Here is a 15,342-nt window from a genome sequence, read left to right as displayed (position 1 = left end):
TCCACAGTTATCAAGATCTGTGCTTGTAAATGTGCAGAGTTGTCGTATATCACTTTTTTTTTTTTTTTTTTTTGAGACAGAGAGAATGAGAGAGAGAGAGAGAGAGCACATGAGAGGGGGGAGGGTCAGAGGGAGAAGCAGACTCCCCGCCGAGCAGGGAGCCTGATGCGGGACTCGATCCAGGGACTCCAGGATCATGACCTGAGCCGAAGGCAGTCGCCCAACCAACTGAGCCACCCAGGCGCCCTGTCGTATATCACTTTGACCTCAGTAGAACTGTTAAAAATTTCAAGTTGTGGAACAGTCTTTGGGCAACTGTACTGTCCCTTCTAGATCTTCAACCCAAGAAAGACAACAAAATGTGGGAAGATTGTTCTAGATGAGACTCAAGATGCATGACCAGTAAGTGCAGGTCTGGATCCCAGACCCCAAACCAAAAGCTGTAAAGGACCTTGTTGGGACAATTGGGAGAAATTTGAATATGGACTGAGTATCAGATAATAGCATGGTATCGAAGCTCAATTTCTTGAGAGCGATCATGGTTTTGTAGTTAATATAAGAGAATGTCCTTTTTCTTAGGAAAGTTTCCAGGCAAAGCATCATGCCATCTGCAACTTTCAGAAAGTGCAGACAAGCACAGGGGAAGGGAGAGGGAGAAAGCAAACATTGCAGAATATTCATTTAAATTGTCCTTCAGGTCGTGGGGTGGGGGTCACACATCAAGAGAGGATGAGAAAGCATATAGAATGGCCAAACCTGTGATCTCTGCGGGAGGGTGCTGGTGGCTTTAGTCAGTCCCTCAGACCCCTCCTTATGCTTTGTCTTTCTGCTAATTAACCAGATGTGGAGGGGGGTGCGGCAGAGACGGTCCCTGAAAGATTCCTGTAAGCTGTAAGCTAGGTTGCCGCTAATTGGGGTTTCTTCACAGACACTGTCAGTTGCAGTTCAAGTTACAGTTAATACAGTTTGATTTACACGGCCGCCAGGGGGCCGAGGGCACAAGGTCTGCGAATTTGGAACAACGATCTGTGCCATGTATTCATGAAGTCAGTCCCCATCTGGGGGTACGAGGGCTTCAGCATGTGTGCAGCTGTTCTGGGGCCAAGAGAGAGCACACTCTGAGTGAAGGCGGATTAGAGAGGAGCCCCGTCCCTGTGGTAGTCCCCTCCCGGTCCAGAGCGCATGCGCACTTCTCCTCGGCTCTGACGCCACCAGCCTCCCTTCCTGCACCTGCACCCCCCTTTCCCACCGCCCCCTCTAGGCTCACACAGAAAACTCAGTTGACAAAATGAGCGGGTTTGGCTTTCTCTTCCATCCTGTGATGACTCGTGTCACTGGGATCTGAGTGTGACCAGGACGGCCAGAGAGTTTGCAGTTCCGAGCCTGCTGTCTTGACGGCCCAGTGCCTGCAAGGGGCTGGCACGCTCAGGCCCGGGGCAGACATCAGTCCTGTACCGGCAGCTTGTCTGTCTGTCTCCCTGATGCCTTGTTCCTACAGATTTTGTCTTAAGAAACTGCTTTTCGAACAGGTTATATTTACAGGAAACCTAAGACAGTAAGTAAAGTTCCCATACAGCCTACACCCACTTTCCCCTGTTGCTAGTATCATAAGGAGTCCGTGTTGACACACTGTCATTACTGGCCAAAGTCCACACTCTGTTCAACTTTCCTTGGTTCTCCTCTCTGTCAGGTCCTCGTGTCTCCTCAGGCGCCTCTGGGCTGAGCCGTCTCTGACGTCCCGGTTTCGGGGGGCCTGGCAGTTCGGGGGGATTCTGGGGCGGTCCCTCCGTCGGGATGTGTCTAATGTTGGGTGATGGGTTCGGGGAGGAAGACCACAGAGCTGAAGGGCCTCCACATCACCTCACGGCAGGGGTCCCCACACTCAACGTTGACGGGTCACCGAGGACGGGACCCCGACCCCCTGACTGGGGTGTGTTTGCTGGTGTGTCCACGTTACCCCGCTTCCATCCTGTTCCCCCCACATGGAGCTCACTGTGCTTCACTGGGATTTGTGTTACATGACCTGCTTTGTGTCCCAGGTCAACCATGATTCCTTTACTCACTTTCATTAATTTCTCTCCCTCATTACTGGTTTAAGTTATTTGATAAGGTTTGGTGTTGGAGTGGTTTTGTTTTTGCATTCCCGGGAACCTGTGTCCTCTGTCTCTCTGTTTCCCTATGGGCCCCACACCTGCCCTGCGGCCCGGCCCCTGCAGGCAGATAGAGCAGGTGGCTTTGCCATGCAGCAGGTGCTCGGGCAGCGAAGGCCCGGGTCCACGGGAAAGCCCAGCCCCACATCTGAGCTTGCTGTAGGTGCTTGATGATGTCACTTATCCTTCCTGCCTGTTCATTTTGATATCAATAATTGAATTGCGTCGATGGTCCATTTAATTTCCAAACTATATGTTATAAAGTGCAGAAACTAAATCTCGGCATCGGGGAGCACAAGTTTGCACGTCTCACGGGGAAGCTGTAGTCAGCAAGGAGGTGCTGTCTGAGTGGATTCGAGGTGCTGTTTTTATTGTCCTGCAGAATGGCCTCTTCCTTGCCGCCATCCTCGTTAATGAGGCTGTTTCAGAGGCCCTCAGAGTGAGCTTTACTCTGGGAGATTCAGATCCACCCTCAAGGGGCCTTTGGAGAACTGTGGACCCAAACAGCAGAGCCCCCACCCCTCACGTCACCAGAGCTGGGGTCTGCCCCTTCCACCACTGGTTCAGGCCCTGGAGGCCGCCTGCCTGGGACGAGGCCACTGAGTGTGCCTGTCTGTTTGTCTCTGGCAGGAGGGAGACAGTTGTTGTCAGATGGCTCTGGATTTCCAGGAGCGAAAGGAACAGCAGAAGGAGGAGGCAGGAGGCTGTCACTGCTGCTCACCATCGGGCCGTGAGGCCCCTCTGTGGGCAGACAGCACTGGGTGCAGACGGGGAGGTGACAGATCACCCTTTTGCAGCATGAATGGGCTCGGTGACTCAGGCTGCAGGGCACTTCCTGGTGAGAGGAGGTGAAGCATCAGCCCGACACCCGCCGCCAGGGGCAATTAAGAGAGGCCGTTTTCCTGGGTGATGACTCAGGGGCTCGTGACTCATTGTCAGGGTGGGCTGACTCGCTGGCTCTGCAGAGCTGATCAGAGCGAGGATGAGGATGGGGATACTGGTCAGCCCAAGAGCACAGCCCACAGGACTCCAGTCTTGCGTGTTTTAGGAGAAGGGCAACCACAGTTGTGATGTGTGGAGCCTGAAGTCAAGGCTGGGTTGCTGCACGGTCCCAGAAGCGCCAGCTTAGACACCTTTGCCACCCAGGACCGCGAGGCCGCACCTGGCAGTGACATGGGCTCCAGGGTCTGGGTAGAAGCCCACAGGGCACAGCGGGGAGAGGCTGGGCCTCTGCATCCTGGCTCTGCTACTCATTCCCTCCTCCTTTCACAGGTAGCTGGACAGAATTGTCCACACTGGAAGCAGTTACTGGGTGTGATTATCACCCATGGTTAGGAATCATAATGCTTCTCTGTGCACACATCGGCTTTTCTATTTGATCAGCAAATGCTTAGTGGGCCTCCGATAGGAACCAGGCTGTGCTCCATTCGGGGACCGTAAAGAGTAATAATATAGGGTTCTTGGCCTCAAAGAGCTGAGAGTGTAGCAAAGCCGGGGCGAGTGGAAAGAGCTAACCCAAAGGCTGTGATTCGGGACGTTCATTCAAAGTGGAAGCTAAAAGGAGATCCCGAGGGTGGCTGGGCCAGCTTGAGAGGCCATGCCTGGAGGGTGCTCTGATGCCTTTGATGGGGACGACAGGGCCAGGAGCCAAGACGCAGACGCACGGAGGTGAGTGGTGGTGAAAACAAAGTCTGCATGCGAGCGCCCCACGTGAGAGGGGGAGGAGGCTAAGAGGCTGGGTTTCTTCGTCCAGAAGCATTTCTCCGGGCTGCTGCCTGTCCTGCAGCTGGGTCATTGGCCCCACATGGTGGAGGACCCCCTGTGGCATGGCTGAGCGTGACCCTCAGGGACAGTTTTAGGGCCTGGCTGGGACACTAGCAGAGCTGTGCAACAGAAACAAATCAGACAGTTCAGACGAATCCAGGAATCTCAGGTGAGCTCCAGAAACACGGGGGCCAGTCCAGCAGAAGGGCTGGCTCCAGGGTGAAGGCCGTTCTCGGGCCGAGACCAGAATCCACCCAGAGCAGAGCAGAGTTCCCCTGGGCCAGGTGGACAGAGACACAGGAGCTGATGGTTATCTGATAGGCTGAGCAGGTGCAAAATTGAGGGGCCTTGTCCAATGGCTGGAGAAGCATTAGAAAAATAAGCAAGTGAAACAAAAGGTTTACGGTGAGAAAATGTCACCAAAGAAGGCAGCTGGAGTCACTAGTGAGACAGATTTGCCTGTGTGTGATGTTAATGGGTATTAATGAGTGTTGAGTTCACCAGAGGCTCTGATGAGGCCACACAAAGTCGCAAGTGGAAAAGAGCAAAACCCTCACCTTCTATGATGGAGTAGTAGATGTCTGAGATTGCTAAATAAAGACATAGCTATTATTTCAAAATGGGAGCTGGACTCGGGGTGGGAGGAATAGGCCATCTAGTGCTGTTCCGCTGCTCTTCCTCCCTCCCTGTATTCATCTGATAAAAATGGAAGCTAATCTGTGTATAAAAGAACCTCTGCCAGTAGAGAAACCACAAGACACATGGTGGGAAGAAGTTGCCAGCCTTTCGCACAAAGCAAGACGAGCCGAACCTCTGCCTCCTGGTAAGAGCGTCCGAGCCACGTAGCTGTGCCGGGGTGGGTCTTTCCACAGCTGTCGTGGTGCCCGTGGTTTGGACCAGCCTTGGTTTGGGGCTCCAGCCCCGCCACCAGCAGACCTCGGGACCTTTGCCTCCTCACATAAAAGTGGGAGTTCCAACAACTTCCTCGAGGTGGTGATGAAGAGCCAGTGGTGGGCTCCGTCTCCATGGCCGCAGAGCACGTCCTACAGCCCGGGCACTTAAAAACTCTTGTTGCTGCTTTTGTTAAGAATAACATAGGCTTACAAGTAAGGCAGGCCACGTGCATGGAACGCCGTGTGCTGAGTATAAACACGGTTTCTGTGTACAAGATCTGACCATATATTAGGCCACAGAAGAAACCTTAAGAATTTCCAAAAAGTAGAACTAGCATAGACAATGTGCATAGTAGGACCAGAGATGAATAACAGTATCAGAAAACAAAATGGGCCTTCCGACTAGAAATTTTTTTTTTAAGCGATTGCCTTCAATCTTCGGTCAAAGGAAGAATACAAGACACGTTTATAGTTTCCAAAAGACAATAAAAATAATGCACATCAAACCCATGGAATATAGCTAAAGCCACATTCAGAGGAAACTTGGCAACCTTCAGTCCCCGTGTAACCCTGACAGAGAAGCAGAGTAGAGTAAGCCATCAACCAGGACGACAGCCAAAGGAGCCATAGGTATGCAGAGAAGAGCTGTTCAGTGAAGATCCAAGGAGGACTTTCTCTGAGTTCGCAAACAAAAACACAAAAACTCAACAGTAAATAAAAAGCTGTTTCTTTGTGGGGGGCGGGGGGAATCAGCTCACCTGATGAAGGGGGCAAAGCACAACCAAGAACGGACAAGGTGGGAAGAACTATGGGAAGGAGAACGTGTTGACTCGCACATCTCTGAAAATGCAGTAATAACTTGAATATAGCAAACTTGTATTTCCAGGAAAATACAACTTACCAAATGGACTCCAGAAGAAGTAGAAGGCTCAAACACACCAGTTTCCCTAGAAGGAACAGGGAAAGGCGTTGGGAAGAACCCGCCATGTCCGGTGGCCCCCTGGGGCGGAGAGCCCCAGCAGCATCTCACCCCTCTGGAGCTGCGAACTGAAGGCAAACATCACTGTTCTGTGTATGGAACTACTGTAACAATGTGAGAACCTAAAATGCACAACTGCATGAACGTACTTAATGCCACCAAGCCATATGCTTTACATATCAATAAAATGGTAAATTTTATGTTGTATATATGTCACCACACACAAAGAAAATGGAAAAAGATCACACACAAAAAGGAAACCACATTACATCCATACTTGTGTTTGGAAATAACCCAGAAGAACATGGAAACATGGAAGGGACAGCACCGCACTGCCCAACGGGCTCCTCCCGGTGTGGGGGGTTGGTTCTGCGTCAGCCCCCGAGAAGCCGAGCCGTTACAGTAATAATATTGATCAGTAGAAGAAGGCTGACATCGATCTTCTCATGAAGGAAGAAAACCACACAATATGAGCACGTCATTAGCTACTCCTCTTAACATTTAAGCCCAGAAGCCAGCATTGGACTTAGCAGGGAGACACTAAGAGCAGCAAGCAAGCAGAATGAGAAGCCACCGTCACCCTCCGCTAACACAGAGGCCGAAATAAAAGGCACAAAAACTAGAAAGGTAGAAGCAAACCACTACGGCTGGCACTTGATATGCCTGGAAATCCCAGTGGAGTCAGTACCAGGCTGCTAATGAGAGGTGTTACGAGGAAGGGGGATTCAAGATTCAGATACAGAAATCACAGGAACAGCCAGTGAAGATACATGCACCCGTTTACAGGAGAACCCTAAATCTGGGCATAAACCTGACCTGAGACATGAAAACCCTCTGAGAAGAAAACTGTAAAGCATTCCAGAAATCCACCCGAACAAATAAAAACGTACGCCGTTTATTTACAGAAGGATTTGTCATCGGCAGTATGTCAGTGTTCCCTAAATTAATTTAGACTTTAATACAATCCCAATAAAATTACCAGCAAGCTCTTTCCCTCCCTCTTTTCTGGAACTAGACAGGCATGCTATATACTTCCTACGGAGAAATAAATAGGAATCACCAGGGAGACTGAATAGGAAGGAAAATGGCAAGGAACTAACCCTACCAGATATCAAGACTTATGACAAAGCGTTGGTACTAAAGAGCATTGTGGGGCTGGATCATGAACAGACAGGCTGACAAACGGGCACAACAGAGACGGGCCTTAGTGTACACAGGGCGTTGTGCAGGGTCGAGTCAGCAGCTCAGATCCACTCAGTAAGGATGACGGGCTCCTGAATTTCTGGTGTTAGGGTAGCTAGCTGTCCACCTGCGCATCCCAAACACCAGAATTGACTTTCTTTTTTATTTTTTTAAAGATTGTATTTATTTGACAGTCTGTTACGGGGGCGGGGGGGGAGAGAGCACAAGCAGGGGGAGCAGCAGAGGGAAAGAGAGAAACAGGCTCTCCATGAAGCAGGGATCCTGATGCAGGACTCAATTCCAGGAGCAGGGAGCCCGATGGAGGGCTCAATCCCAGGACCCCAGAATCATGACCCGAGCTGAAGGCAGACACTTAACCGATGGAGCCACCCAGGCGCCCCCAGAATTGACTTTAAGAAGATTATTTAAATATAAAGAATGAAACCATGAAAGCACTAAAAGAAAACCCAGGTAAATTCTATTTTTTTTTTTTTTAAGATTCTATTTATCTTAACAGAGAGAGGGAGGGAACACAAGCAGTGGGGAGTGGGAGAGGGAGAAGCAGGCTTCCCGCGGAGCAGGGAGCCCCATGCGGGGCTCGATCCCAGGACCCCGGGATCATGACCTGAGTCGAAGGCAGACGCTTAATGACTGAGCCACCCAGGCGCTCCCCAGGTAAATTCTATTTTAGCCTTAGAGTGATGAAAGCCTTTTTAACCATAACTTAAAGTCTAGATGTCTTTGAAAATTAATAGATTTGCCTGCATGGCAATAAAACATTTGCATGGGGGGTTAAAAAAAACATGAGCAAAGTCAAAGAATTGGGGGGGGGTATTTAAAACTCCTCTCCCAGGTGAAAGACCAGCCTTCATAATATGTAAGGAGCTCCAAGAAATCAAAAACAACACTGACAGTCCAGCAGAGAAATGGCCAGAAGATGAACATGAACTATCAGTTCCCAGAAAGAGAAATACAAATGGCCCTTATTTACACGTAGGGGAGATGCTCAGGCCTTCCCATGATAAGGGACGTGCGCAGCAGGGCGTCACTGAATACGGATTTTCGTTCTCAGATGGGCGAGCACTCAGGTGTCTTCCAGCAGGCTGTGCTGCTGGGGCACAAGGTATCAAGACTGCAAATGCACTTGCCCTGTGACGGGGCCGTGTTGCTTACAGGAATTTACAGCTTTGCCCGCGTGGGTCTGAACAAGCCATACTCTCCTCCTGACGGACTGCTGCACGTTCGCCGTGAAGAGAGGCCGGCTCCACGTGGCAAGGTTGCCTCACAGAGCGGGAGCATCCTCTCATTTAAGAAAAGGATGGCTCAGTGTCTGTGTTCCTATTTCATAGGTTTGCATAAAGAAACATTGGGAGAATCAGTAAGAAGCTAACAAAGCACTTACAGTAGTGGTGAAGGGAGAGCTTCACTTGCCTTTTATTTTAACATTTATTTTCATTTTATATCCAGATGTCACTTTTCCACATTCAGGTATAATCACGCCGACTCTGCAGCCCCTGCAGGGACAGAGGGGGGAAGCTGCCTTCTCCGTCTATGCCTTTCTGTAGCATTTTGATTTTTGAACTTTTAAATATATTTACAAATTTTGGAACGTGTGAAAAAGTAGTTTGAAGGCATAAAAGCGTCCATATGTGCCAGTGATTTTCCCATTGATCCTGGTTATTTACAACGTTGATGGTGTTTTCATTCCGAAGTTTACCTTTGACAGAAGAGCATCTGATTGGAGAATATTTTTTTATGTTCATTTATTGTTTTAAGTCCTCTCTGCACCCAACGTGGGGCATGAACTCATGACCCCAAGATCAAGGGTCACGGGCTTCTCCGACTTCGCTGGCCAGGCGCCCTGTATATTTAAGTATCTTCCTAGTCCGTCGCGCCAGGGCCTCAGGTGTGCGGAGGGACATAAACACGCTAATGAACGTGCTGCGGAATTCGTGAGGGGCTGTGAGCTCTTGTGACCAGTAAGCAGAAAGCCTGCCCTGGTCTCGTTTTCTCAGGCACCGCTGGTTTCATGACCTCGCCCCGTTGCTAAAACGGTGTGTGCGCATCCCGACACCATCTCGCCGTCTCCGAGGGCACCCCTCGCTCTGGCAACAGCCACCCTGCAGCCCGCTCTGGGTCTTCCTTTTCTCTCATTGAGGACTGAACTCTGGGACCCACATGGATGGGAAGTTGACTTTCTGTGTGTTTCTCCGAGTTCACGGCAGGTCATGAGCGGCGGTGCCCACTGGTGCTCAGGACGGTCCTGCCGATGTCCCTGCCGACGTCCCATGCCCTCCTCCACCCCCCCCCCCGCCCCCCGTAACAGACTGTCATGTGCGTGCAGGAGAAGGAAGTGTGCTTTTCCAGAGTATTGCCACCTGCCTGGCCTTGTAAATCAGCCTTGAGGAAACCATCCCTCCTGCTCTCTGCTCCATCCTGGTATCTGCACTGTGTCTTCGGTTGGTGCCACAGTGAAATGTGTGCTCCCTTCCTCCCCTGCTTGCTCTGCTTCTCTTCCTCACTTCCCTGTCCCTCGTTCTGAAAGCACAATTCCCTGAAATCCCGAGAGAGAAGAACCAAAGCTGTAGCAAGAACTGAAAGCACGTCAGAGGTGGTTTTGCATGTGGTCGGACAGTGGTGTGTTTATAAAAACCACTTTGTGTTCATGCCCTTGCTTCTCCTCCAGCCTTAATATGTCATACCTGCAGCTGGATCTGGGGGGCGCAGCTGCTTCGGAGGCTCCTCGGCTGCCAGAGCCCCCCAGGCTCCAGGCGAGGCTTTCCACCGAGCCCGTGACAAGTGTGTGTCTGTGCATTACATTTCTGTGCCTTTGTAGTCGAAAGGCCTGGTGTTTCCCTCCTTCTGATGAGGCACTTGGCCAGGGTACGTGTGTCCCAGGTCCCTGCATGCGGTGTGGACAGAGGGCAGGGGTGGGACAGCCGAGTTGGTGAAAGTCTGAGCAAGCTCTAAGCCAGTTGGTAAGCGACTCCGGCTGAGGCCTGAAAGGGCAGGCAGACCCGCGAAGAGATGGCGCGTGACCCCCTCATCAGAGCAGGCTCCACACCGAAGGCCCCTGACGCATGCACCTCGGCTCAGAATGAGTGGGGCGTGAATTAGCGGCACCAAGTCACTCTTTTGATGAGGCGCGCTGGAGGGCTTCACTATAAACGCGTAGGCCTTGATCTGACTTGTCGAACCTCTGGTTTAAGAAGAAGGGGCCTTTGTTCTCAGAATCGGGCACCGGGCCGTGGTTCCCAGGGGCGTCGGTGCTGCTCCCTCCCGGTCCCCTCTGGACGGCGTCTCTACAGAGAGGACATCGTGTTGATACCTTCTTAGATCTTCTGTCACCACCTGAGTTCAGAGCAGGGCGTCCCTGCAGGATTACTTGGAAACTCGCGCTTCATTGGCTTCCTGGCTCTTCGGGAATCAGCCTGCTCACCTGAGTCCCCGGTGCCCATGCTTCCTGACCAGCCACCCGCGCCCCACCCTGCTTAGGTCCCACTTACATGGCAGGGCCAGTGGCCGCCCTATCGGTTTACTGGTGCGAGGAAGAAACACCGAATTATCAGAGCGCCAGAGAAGCCGGCCGTGTGGAGGAGGTGGGGGGGAGGCTCTGTCTGCAGAGCTGGGAGGGGGCTGCATGCAGGAGACAGCCCCCCACCCGTGGAGGGGAGCATGCAGCCCTTCTCCCTTTGCTGTCGGACGCTCACTTCTTCTTCAATGGCCTTTGTCCTCTGGTGGGAGCAGGGGAAATTCATCGTCTCCGTGGACATGTTACCCCAAATGCCACTAACCAGTTTTTCTGGACGTTAGTCCCGGAGCCCATGTAACATCATGCCCATGTTCCAAGGGTCACTCCCTCCAAGAAGAAGAGCGTCCAGGACGCGGGTCACTCTCAGATGCTCTTGCGTATACTGTGTGTTTACCTTCGACCCCACGAGTTGAGCACAGAGCTCTACACTGGGGTCCCAACAGCTAGCAAGAGGGGCAGCCTGGCGCGGGACCTAGCTCCTTGCTTCTAGTTCTGCCTTTTCCTGTCCTCTGTGCAAACAGAAACCTTTCTCTCGGCACTATGCACCCAAACCCTGAGTGTCCAGGGCATGATCATCTGAGCCCCTTGAAGAACCAGCACTTCCAAAATGCCCCCAAACCCGCCAGCCTGGTGTGACATCAGGGCTTCTGGTAACACGGCCACTGCCTCCGAGCCAGGCTCCCTTCTCCAGAATTCCCACTCCTCAGCCCTGGGCACCTGTTTCCTGTGTCCTCCAGGGCCCCGTCCTCCGTGGTCCAGAGCACCCTCCTCCCGCTCTGTGCCGTTGGGTTCCCACCCAACATGAGGGTGACTTCCAATCTGGAAGGTCGTCTTGGATCCCGCTCTGCTCGCTGGAGTGTGTACGTGCAACCTTCCTCCTGGTGGCTCTGCTTGTGTCTCAGGCGCCTCAAACACACTGGCCCCCAAATAGAACGCCTCCTTCTCTGAGGGCCTGTGACCAGCACCCCAGCTCTTCAGTGATCTTGCCAAGCAGTTGTGCCACCCGCACCCCCACCACCCCCCAGATCCTGCGAAAACAGTCTCCGTCTCCTGTCTCCGGGGTCCGTGGTCATCCCCATTCCCTCCGCCCTTGCTGCATGTGCCGCCCCCTTCCGGTCTGGCTCATCCTCCGCTGCAGTCCTGCAGACCCACTGCCTTGACCCTCCTGGGTTCCAGCCCCTACAGGCCTCCTCGGGGCCTCCATGCAGCATCTGAGGCCTTGTGCCATCTGCATCCCACATCCCACAGGATAGGCTTGCCTTCCCCTCCATCCCGACTCTGCAGAAAATCCCAGCTGTCCCTCAGAGTAGGCACCCCCTCCTTTCCCTGAGCCCCCACATCCCCAGGGTCTCCTTGCCATGCCATCACATGCACACAGTTGTCTCCTCCAGAGACCGTGAGCGGGGTGTGGGTCATGTCTCTGTGTCCAGAACTGAGCCAGTGCCTGGCACCAGCGGGTCCTTGAACGTGTGCTGAGTTCGTGAACCCAGAGCCGTGCAGGGCATACAGGTGCAGTGCAGCCCGGGGAGTTGGGAAGAGCTGCACGCCCGACACTTCACTTACGCTTCCCACCTCAGGGCTCTGCTCTGGGGTACGGAGTCAGGCCTCTGCTCCGGGAAGCACTTTGAAACGTGTAGCACAGATGGTCCCCACAACTTTACTCACACTGAGGATCCTTTTCCAGTCTTTTGTAAGTCTAAGCAAAATCCTAAGGAAAGCTTCGGCAGGGGCTGGGGTCTGCAGAAACCAGGGAGGATTTCGAGTGTTGGGTGCATCCTGCCTCGGAGGGCAGGAGGAAGGGATCATGGGAAGGGAGGGTCTGGGCTCGGGCCGCCGAGGTGAAGGGGCCCCCCTCCCGGCTGGTACCCAGAGGTGTTCGGGGAACGTCTCGGAGCTGCCGCACTCCTAAGCATGTGTGAGGTGCCAGCCCCTCTCCCACAGCCGAGGAGGGTGTGTCTGTAAGCAGCCGTTCTAGCTGTTCTTCCAAACGAACACTGGACTTGAGGAAATCACGGAGGCATGAGACATTCACTGCACCTTCACTATTCACACATCCCAGGAAGCAGGGAGCCCCTCCAGGTAGCTGCACTCACGGTGTCTCCTGTCTCTTTCTCTCCCCAGTCGTGCCAAGCTGACCTGGTGAAGGACAACGGTCACAAATACTTCCTGTCGGTCTTGGCAGACCCTTACATGCCAGTAAGAGGACCCTCACTTCTCCTTGGACAGTCTCAGATCTGTGTCGCTGGTCTCTGCTCACACGTCACGCTCTGGGGTTTCTGTGGCGAGGGGCTCCCTGCGGGCGGAGGGCCACGTCAGGGAGTGGGCAAGCGGTGTGCCTTTGCTTAAGAGCACCTGATTTCAGAGCTGTTTCCTTTCTGTGTCTGAGCAGGTTAGTTTGGTTGTTTACATTCGTCTGTCTCCCTGGCATGTGTTTGCAATAGAGTAGAATCAGCTCTCTCTCACATCCTGTCAGTGGAATTAGATTAATGAGTGCTTGCACGTCTATGATATGACAGCTCACATGCCTAGTGAAGGTTCTGGAATATGACAAGTTGCCGATGTGCCTTATGAATCGGGAAGGAAAGCAGAGAGTGAACATTTAAGTTTCAATTTTTTTTCTTTTATTAAAATGCTTCAACAATAGTAATTTATGAACAGCATTTACAGCGACTCCTACAAATGTGTTGTAATTAATCCCTAGGTTCCCTCCCTGCAGCTCCTAGCATGGCAGAGAGAACAGAACAGACATCCCGAGTCGCTCCTTGATATAACTGAGTTTTGCCAGCACATTTAAAGCATAAGAGCTCATTTTCACAGTCCTGGTGTTCTAAACTAAATGCTGATTACTGAAGAAAAACCAGAAGACATTAAAAACAGGATGGTTACATAAAAGGCAAATAGTACCCACATGTTTTAACCTAAGTGTGATAAGGGAGTGTCATCCTAGGCAGCGAAAGTTGACACTTCACAAGAGGCTTGGAGACAGTTTCTTCCCCGCTTTTCTGGTGAGCAAGAACACCGTCGACCAAATGGAAAAGGACCCTGCATGGGTGATCGTGGCTCAGTGGCGAGCCAAGCCGGCCGGGGTGGGCCCTGCTTCGGCTGCAAACACATTGATGTTTGAGCCCATAGTGAAATTCGAAAGAGAAGTTTGCCAAATGCCAAATGCCAAAAGCTGAAGCAAGAAGTCTGAGGAGAGCCACAGTGGGAAGGGAACGCTGACCCTGGGGTCCCCTGCCCAGCAAACCCACATCCACGCCCAGGATGGCGCCTGATCGGCGGCAGCACAAGAACAGACCCCTGCTGAAAGCCAGGAGCCTGTGAGGCGCGCCCCACCCCACCTGCGGGAAGGGCTCAGGAACGCGGCTCCCGGGTGTCCACGTCCCGGCCAGGACACTAGCCCTGCTCCGCAGGGGCCTGGAAGCAAAGGCAGAACCTCCCGCCGCACGCCTGCACAGCCCAGAGCCTGAGAGCCTCAGCCGTAAGTGGGCGAACCAGCAGAGTCGGCAAATAGGAAATCAGCCCCGAGAACTGAAAGTAATAGAGCTGTCTGAAAAAGACTGTAAAATCCGTATGGGTAAGTGTGTGTAAGACGATTGAATGAAACAATTTAGTTACGTCCAGAAATAACACCATTATGTTGTTTCCTCAGAAGTACTTTTGTCCCTGTTAGAAGAAAATGATCTGTTCTTTCCTTTTTACTCATCCTCAGAAATGACCAACTAGAGGGACGCCTGGGTGGCTCAGTCATTAAGCATCTGCCTTCGGCTCAGGTCATGATCCAGGGCCCTGGGACCGAGCCCTGCATCGGGCTCCCTGCTCTGCAGGAAGCCTGCTTCTCCCTCTCCTGCTCTCCCTGCTTGTGTTCCCTCTTACGCTCTGTCTCTCTGTCAAATCTTTAAAAAAAAAAAAAAACGACCAACTGGATTCTTTTGGTAAATAGGCAGATTTGAGGGGAGAGAACCTGTAACAGAAGACGTAGCCACTGCTGTTCAATGCTGCGTGGATGAAGTGAACCACAGACCAGCACCGTGAGTGAGAGAATTCGTGGAGAAGTCACCCAGAATGGAGCAAACAAAGGCATGAAGGGGGCTCAGAGGCCTGCGAGGAGGGGTCCCACTGCTCCCAGCCCCAGGCCAGAGTGCTCCATCGGGACAGTGGGGAGAAGGAGGATGTGAGCACACCCATAGCTGAGAATTTTCCCGATAGGAAGAAAGGAATGAGTTTTTTTAAAAAGCACAGTGAATCTTGCAAAGGCTGAATACAAACAGATCCACACAAAGACGCATCCTGATGGAAGTAGAACATCTCAGAGCAAAAGGGAAAACCTTAGAAGTAGCCAGAACGAGAAGAGGGCCTTTGTGCAGGAGTGGACAGCTTCAGCGGGTGACGGACACTGGCACTAGAGGAAACGGACTGTCACCCCAGCACCCTCCACCTGCTCCTGTACTGTTCGGGACAAGTGGCCAGAGACTCAGAGCCCGCCACATTCAGACCCCCAGCATTGACCCTTACGAAGACCATGCTTCGCTCGGAGATTGAGCCCACAGGGACACAGGCAGCAGCACAAGACTAAGGAGTTGGCAGACGTGTTGGCATGGCTAAGTACGCCCTGGCTGTGGAAACAGACAACATCCGGCATGAACTTGAGGGGTTAAGGCGGGAGGAGGAAGGCTGGGATTGGCACTGTAGTGGCCTTGACAAATCCGAGGGTGAGGGCGAGAAGGATCCGTTTCAGACTCCGCTCAAGGTGCACATTAAAAACATCAGGCCCCACGGAACCATTGAAATAGGCTGACTGGCTCCCCCCTCAGGAGGGCCACAGAGGGAAGGGCAGGATGA

The 15,342-nt window shown here is 52.5% G+C and overlaps 1 protein-coding gene across 1 annotated transcript in view; it reads left to right on the top strand.

The window, feature by feature from the left end:
• Positions 1-15,342, top strand: part of RPTOR (regulatory associated protein of MTOR complex 1) — a 316,057-nt gene that overhangs the window by 241,930 nt on the left and 58,785 nt on the right. Inside the window, exon 14 of the mRNA XM_035025828.1 lies at positions 12,622-12,696. Coding sequence (XP_034881719.1) covers positions 12,622-12,696 — 75 coding nt within the window. The remainder of the gene's footprint in view (positions 1-12,621; positions 12,697-15,342) is intronic.

The sequence above is a fragment of the Mirounga leonina genome, unplaced genomic scaffold, assembly GCF_011800145.1.
Source record: "Mirounga leonina isolate KUSES-001 unplaced genomic scaffold, KU_Mleo_1.0 Mir_197, whole genome shotgun sequence".
NCBI classification, from domain to species: Eukaryota; Metazoa; Chordata; class Mammalia; order Carnivora; family Phocidae; genus Mirounga; species Mirounga leonina.
Note: the sequence above shows the minus strand (reverse complement) of the source record. Positions and strands in the feature narration are given on the sequence as shown.